Below are 7,707 nucleotides of genomic sequence, written 5' to 3'. Positions count from 1 at the left end.
GTAATTCTTTGGTTGTTCTGGAGGGTAATATTTAATAACCATATGCTTATGAAAGGTGTTTTTTTTGGTTTCTTTTGCTATTGATTTCCAATTTCATTACACTATGATCTGATAATATGCATGGGATCATTTTAATTTCAATGACAGCATATTCTTAAGCATATTCTATGAGCTTGTTTGTGGTCAGTTTTGGAGAAAACCCCATGTGCAGTGAAGAATGGGTATTCTGTTGTCATGGAGTGGAACACTGTAGATATCTACTAGTCTATATGTTCAAAGGTTTAGTTGAGCTTTTATATTTTTTTGTTGATGTTTTTTGTCTAGTTGATCTGTCTATTTATGATGGTAGGTATTTGAGGTCTTCCATTATAATTGTGTTATGGTTGATTTTTTAACATCTGTTAATGTTTTATATAGTTAGGTGCATGTATTTGCATGTATTTTGTGCATATATATATACACACCTTTGTTATCTTTTCCTCTTGGATTATTTCCTTGACAAGTATGTACTAATCTTCTATGTCTCTTTTAATCAGTCTTCGTTAAAATCCATTTTGCCTGCAAATAGAATAACTACTCCTGCTTTTTTCTGGTTTCCTGTCTCATGAAGTAATATGTTCCATCCTTTGACTTTCATTGTATGAAATTTTTTAGTTAAATGTGTTTCTTATATGCAGATTATTGATGGATCTTGTTTCTTGATCCATTTTGTCAATGTGTTTCTTTTGATTGGTGAGTTGGGACCATTTACATTGATGATTATAACTGATATACATTGACTTATCCTTGTTGTATTATTTTCCTATTTTGGGTTTTCTTTCTACAGGGACCAGTTTTATCTCTTCATTTTATTCTTTATTCTTTTAAAGGATGAATTGAATGTTTTTTCACTGTTTTCTATTTTTAATTTTTTCACAAAATAGATAGATGGATAGATAGATATTATATATAACCTACTAAATCCATCACTTGACCACTAAAAATAAGAAATGAGGTAAGTAAAATCATTTTCAATGGGAATAGCATCAAAATACATACAATTTACTCTAACACAACAACACAACCTTAGTATACAATCATGCACAGCCAGTGGACCCACTAACCCTACTACTAATTGGACACCAAAGAGAAATGGAAGCAATATCTCAAAGAGACACCTATACTTCTATATCCATTGCAGCACCATCCAACATCACTGCCTTGACCTCAGAGTGTTCCACAGACCCGCACTGGCAACATCAACATCCACTGTGAGTGAGTTCAGAGGCCAACCTAGAGCCACCAGTCATGACCTGCTTTTGAACAAGATTTGTAATGTTTTATGTTTGCAGTAAAGTTGTAGAAATTATTGTCTAGAAGTATTTCCCAATATCCCCACTGTTGAAATTTGTGCTACATAACACTATGTGCTGAGCTACCATGTTGTACATCAAAGAAGGTTGGTTGGCATCCCTGGCTTGAACTATATGGTGCCCTACAAACCTGCCAAATTTTTGCACCAGGGATCAAACTCAGGACCTCACACTTTCCAGGCAGGCATGGCACCACTGACTCACATCCCTGGCCCAAGCGTACCATTTGTAAAAATCAAAATTTCTAGACATTGTCAAATATATTCTGAAGTCATAATCATCCATGGTGGAGGACAATTAGCCTGGAGTGTGACAATGAGAAACAGTCTGGTGAATTTCCAAAGTTCAACCCTTATTCAGCCCATCACTTTGGATAGATTATTTAACTTTACTGTCTCATTTTTGCAAGTGTAAAATGAGTCCTTAATAATATTTACCATTTTTAATATACATATGTAAAATTTTAATCTGATAATCCTTATGAGATTCTAACAGTCCACAGTGCACGCAAATGTTAATAAATATCTTGTAATTATTAAATATTTCAGAAATGATTTAAGTAAATGACAATTTTATGTAGTGTTCCATGCATGAACTCCTAAGTGCTTTGTAAAAAGTGTCATAAAGGTGAAGTTTGCAGTAATGTCCCAAGATTCTACAACAAATAAACACAGTGCTATCTCTTGATGAGGAGAGAAGAGCAATTTTCTGAAAATATCAAGACTGGTGTCCTCTTTACAAGACAGCATTTTGTAGTCTTAAAGAATTTACCCATCTCAGGTATTCCAGACTTTGGAGGAAATTTCAATTTAGAATTGAGCAAAAGTTCTAATGAGGGTAGTCCTCTGGACAGTAAAACACTTGAGGAGATGTAACAATACAGATTCTCTTGCATTCACCCAATTACTGATAACCTGGTCCCTTAGGAACACAGAGTATACAGGAAATTTTTCCATTCTGCTCAGAGCAATGCCCCATGGGGTAATTCACGGTTCAGGGGTTGGAATAATAAAAGGAAATGTACCTAATGAGTAGATATAGGGAGCTAAAGAAGATTTCCCTGATGCTGTCCTTCAGAAGATACAATCTTGGGCTGAACAGGACATGGTAGCTACTTTTGGAGACCTAAGTCTTGCTATGTGACTGATGCTTCCCTCTTTCCTGGTGTTTTGTATTGGTCAGAACTTTAGTCTTCATCAACAACTATTCAAGAAAGAACTTAGACTTTAAATAGTAATCTCTGCCTCAAATAACCTATCAAGGTGAGTTGAAGACACAGTCAGTCCTTCATAAAAGGCTTAGCAAACAGGAAAGCTAGTAGAATTCACCTTTTGCTACCAGGGAAACTAAGTATGCCTGGCCCAGAGCTTAGAGATCACTAAATTTGCTTACTTGATTAATTTGCATCTTATTTAATATGTTACCAAATAAATGTATCAAAGACACTAGAATTCATGCATACATCATTGTTGAATATTATGTGGTGAGAAAAGAAAGTAAAATGAATAAGACCAAACAAAATAGTGTTATAGAGTATTTTCCACAAACATGGAACACATCTAAAGAGTTTTAACATTAGGATATCCAAAAAAGAATGGAGGGATATGCATTGAAGTGAGATATTTTTCTTTAATTATGAAGCTGAAGTATATTTGAGCCTGTTTCCATGTTTATCACAAAGATCAGATGAAGAGATTGCTTTAAATAGTACTTTTCAGCAACCATTCATGGGACAAACCATTCAGTTATCTTCTCTCACACAGCATTTCTACATGGACAGATTAAGTTTTATTTGCCTCAGGGAAAAACATTAAGAGCTTTATATTACAATTATTTTACTATTACTGATGGTGGTGGTAGTTTTTTCAGTTTGTAGCCCTTTTTCTTTCCATTTGCAATTTTAAAATGTGCAAATTCTTTCAAAGAACAAATCAAACTTCTTTTACTATGTTTGCTGTGTGAATATATATATATGAAAATTTATACATTTTCTATAATCCAATATATGTCATCCATACTGCAAATCCATTCTCTCATTGCATTTTAAAATAGAGAGTTCCTCTGTATTATTAAAAATCAATTGCCTATATATATTTTGCCATCTCATTTCTCATTTCTTTTTCCTTATTACTGCCTTTTACCTTTTGTGACTGGTTCTACTTTTATAAAAAAGTTCATCTGCCACATTATCAAAGATATACATGTGCATTTCATTACACATTGTCTAAATGTTTTGTAAGCATCATTTTATACATGGAAGTTTCATTGTATTTATGCACATTTTCCTTCTCTATAACTGTATAGATAGCATCTTGTGGTTACTGTGAGGTGTAAATGAGGTAATGCACACAGTGCTTCTGGCTGACATGCTGGGTAAGAATTCATAGAGAGCTATTAGAATGTTCTGAATAATTACAATTTAATTTCATGATTGTTGCCATTTTAACCAGTATCATAAATGCAGTTATATAGGATGAAATTATAACTTTAGTTACTCTTTCTTGTACTTCTAATGAAAATGTTTTTATTATTTAATGTCCCGTTCTTGGTTAATTAAATGTTCAATTAGGACACATGGTCATGTGATTAAACTATAGTTACTTTAGAACTTTTAATTAATAATTTATTTTATGTTTTTATTTATTGCAGTAATTTGAATTAATTCATTTACTTAGTCTTTCTTTTTATTGGATGTGATCAAAATATACAATGCACGTTTAAATTTAAAAATTACAATAAAAGACACATTGCCACTAGTTCTCCTTTAAAAGACACATTGCCGTTAGTATCCATCAAACTGTTTCCCCTCTACATACTTCTCTCACTTTAGATATGGTTTATCTTTCATGACACTTTTTGAAGCAGTTCTAGAAGTTCTTTTTCACAAACGCCTTTATTGAAAGTGATAAAATATATGATGAATGTAGCTGCCAAGTGCCATGTAACAGAAAGGCAGTCTCCTAAAAACATTACAGTGGGTTCTCATGCCCCTTTCCACCAGATCTGGCATATGACTTCTGGATCCTGCAAAAGACAAAATGACCATGAAAGGTAAACATTTTGAGTCAGTTCAGGACAGCACAGTGGGCAGCGGTGCAACTAAAGACACTTGTGGAAGAAGTCTCAGAGAAATATATCAGAAAGTGTCAGAAATGATGAGCTTTGTCTTTGAAGTAAGGAAACATGTTTTGAGTCAGATTAATGGCAATGTAAAATTTTTTTATTTAAATATTCCCCGTATTTTTAAAGCACATCTCATATAACCTCTTAATTTTTAAACTTTTTCAGTTTTGTAACTTTTTATCCTATGTTCAAACATTTGAATTAGCAAAAGAAGGTAAGATCTCTGTTTAATTTGATATAAGATTTTGACAACAAAGGCAAAAAATGAAATAAATGGTTGTATGTTATAATGTTTCCAGGGATCCATTATATGAAAAGAGAATGTAGATTATCAAGGCAAGTGCAAGATTTTATAGAGATTACTACAGAATAAACCATGGCTTCTGTACTCATATACTGCAATTGAGAATAATTATTTTTACCTGTTGTTCAATTAATTTTGTTAGCATTTTCTTGTAGATATTTGCCTATATTTTCATTAAGGATATTGGCCTATAATATTCTCTTTTGTAGAACACTTGTCTGTCAAAATTTTGACTCTTATAATACAGAAGCTCAAAGGCTACCTAAAAAAGAAGTAAGGAAGGATTGATTTTGGTCTCCTAGATGTCATCTAAGTAAATGTAATGCATGGTTTCCTTCATATATCCAAAATGGTCAAATTCACATGTGCATGGAATAGAATGGTGCTATCAGAGAAGTGGAGGGTGGGAAAATGTGGGTTTTAAAATATTTTTTAATAACTTACACTTATTAAATTCTGAGGTATATGCTGTACAACATCATTCCTAGTGTAACAATATTTGGATGAAATATTTGCTTTGAGAGTAGAACTCACATTAAACGTTCTTACCAAAAATAACAACAAAATGATAACAGCAGGACATTCCAGGAGGTGAAGGATGCACAGATAACATTGATTGTGGTGATTGGATCACATGGGTGACATATATCTGGACTCTGCTGATTGTATACATTCTTTCTCTAAGAATTTTATCTCAAGTTGCTTAAAGCAAAAAGAAAAGAGATCATGTGACTAAATAACCTGCTGCATCTTGAAAATCTTAACATTTCAGCAGCATCAGGGAGGCCACCTCCTTCCTCTGTTTTCTCTGTCAGGAATCCCTCATTATCCCTTCTTGTTCATTCTGATTACTACATTCTGGCTTCCTTTTGAACTTTTAATGTGAAATAAGCTCCTTCCATGGGACCTTTGCACTGCTCATTCCTCTGTTCAAACATGTCTACAGATAACATGGGTCACCAAACCTGCTAATTCGATGTCTCAGTTCAAATGTCATCTTCTTTATAAGTCTTACCTGTCCACCTATAAAGATAGCACCTTTATCCTCACATTTATTTGGTTATCTATATATCCTCATAGCAATTACTAGCATATATGATATACAATCAACACTTTTTTAAATGATACATACAAATTGTGCATATTTATGAGGTATCATGTTTTTAGATGTTAGATAGATACATGATCAATAATAGAAATATAGATTTAGGGCCAGGGATTTAGCTCAGTGGTTCCACTGCCTGCATCACAGGCACAAGGTCCTGAGTTGGATCTCCAGTACAAAAATGTATATAGATAAGATAGATATACTGTAATGCTCAAATATATCTATCAACCGAAATATTCATCATTTTTGTGCTAAAACATTCAAATTGCTTTCTAACTTTTCTTTCTTCATACTTTACTTATCAACTTGGATTTTTCCACCTGATTGGATTGCCAGGACTTTTATCAGCATTCTGTATTCATTTAATAACCAGTTTATATTCCTTAAGAGCAAGAAACATTTTTAATTAAAACTACAGATTACACAATATATTGCATTAAGGAAAAGACAGAGAGATGAAGATCCCTAATAACAGATGGCACAAGGGATGTTCTAAGAATCACTAGGTATAAAACTAGTAGTGTTCTTTTTGTTTTTCATAGTAGACACCTACAGCACATGGAACAAAAAAACATTACACGAATTTCAGAATTTCTTCTTCTGGGATTTTCAGAGGACCCAGAACTGCAGCCCCTCATCTTTGGACTTTTCCTGTTCATGTACCTGATGGCTGTGAGTGGAAACCTGCTCATCATCCTGGCAGCCATCTCTGACACCCACCTGCACACACCCATGTACTTCTTCCTCTCCAACCTGTCTTTTGTGGACATCTGTTTCATTTCTACCACTGTGCCCAAGATGCTGGTGAACATTCAGACACAAACCAAGGTCATAACTTATGAAGGATGCATAATCCAGATTTACTTTTTTGCATTTTTTGTAGGATTAGACAACTTCCTCCTTGCTGTGATGGCCTATGACCGGTTTATGGCTATCTGTCACCCCCTGCACTACATAGTCATCATGAAGCACCAGCTCTGTGGATTGCTGGTGCTCGTGTCTTATATTACAACTGCCCTGAATTCCTTGTTACAGAGCTTCATGGTGCTATGGCTGTCTTTCTGCACTAACTTGGAGATCCCTCATTTTTTCTGTGAACCTAATCAGTTGGTTCACCTTGCCTGTTCTGACACTTTTCTTAATGACATTGTGATGAATTGTGTAGCGGGAATTCTGGGTGGTGGTGCCCTTGCAGGAATCCTTTACTCTTATTCTAAGATTGTCTCCTCCATTCATACAATTTCATCAACTCAGGGTAGGTATAAAACATTTTCTACCTGTGTGTCTCATTTATCGGTTGTATCCTTATTTTATTGTACAGTTTTAGGTGTGTACCTTAGTTCTGCTGTTACTCAAAACTCACACTCAAGTGCAACAGCTTCAGTGATGTATAGTGTGGTCACACCTATGCTGAACCCCTACATCTACAGTCTAAGGAATAAAGACATAAAGAGTGCTCTGAAAAGACTCTTTGAGAAAGAGATTATAAAACAGCCCATTGTTTTTTGCTAGAAAGTTGCTGGTGATCACAGGATTCAATCCCCAGAGCAAAAAATTACAATATTTGATCAGAATGTATAAGGAATTTGTCCCTTTTCCTTCTATCTCCTGGAGTTTCCATTTCTTTGATTTTAATATCTCTATAATATTTATGTACCTCACATTGTCAAGTTGTCTGCTCTCTCTGACATTTGAAAAGTTTCCCTTTATCATGTTCTTGGTGTTATTTTCAATCATTGGATTAGAAATATGAGAAACTTCCATTTGTCTCTGGGGACAACGCAGAATTTTTAAGAACAATTTGTTCTCAATTGCTGTAG

The 7,707-nt window shown here is 34.2% G+C and overlaps 1 protein-coding gene across 1 annotated transcript; it reads left to right on the top strand.

Annotated features, from left to right (window-relative positions):
- Window positions 1-776: 776 nt before the first annotated feature.
- LOC101716156 (olfactory receptor 7A17-like) lies at window positions 777-7,399 on the top strand. Its single transcript, XM_013067789.2, has 2 exons — window positions 777-811; window positions 6,430-7,399. The coding sequence occupies exon 2, from the start codon at window positions 6,446-6,448 to the stop codon at window positions 7,397-7,399; it is 954 nt and encodes a 317-aa protein (XP_012923243.1). The 5' UTR covers window positions 777-811; window positions 6,430-6,445.
- Window positions 7,400-7,707: the final 308 nt, after the last annotated feature.

The sequence above is a fragment of the Heterocephalus glaber genome, unplaced genomic scaffold, assembly GCF_053883595.1.
Source record: "Heterocephalus glaber isolate CG9 unplaced genomic scaffold, H.glaber_assembly_v1.0 deba00001533, whole genome shotgun sequence".
In the NCBI taxonomy this organism is placed as follows: domain Eukaryota; kingdom Metazoa; phylum Chordata; class Mammalia; order Rodentia; family Bathyergidae; genus Heterocephalus; species Heterocephalus glaber.
The sequence above is the reverse complement of the archived record's forward strand: the minus strand, read 5'-3'. Positions and strand labels throughout refer to the sequence as shown.

Bases quoted from the DNA above. Each gene is read 5' to 3' on its own strand.
- LOC101716156 (XM_013067789.2), top strand. From the start codon at position 6,446: ATGGAACAAAAAAACATTACACGAATTTCAGAATTTCTTCTTCTGGGA.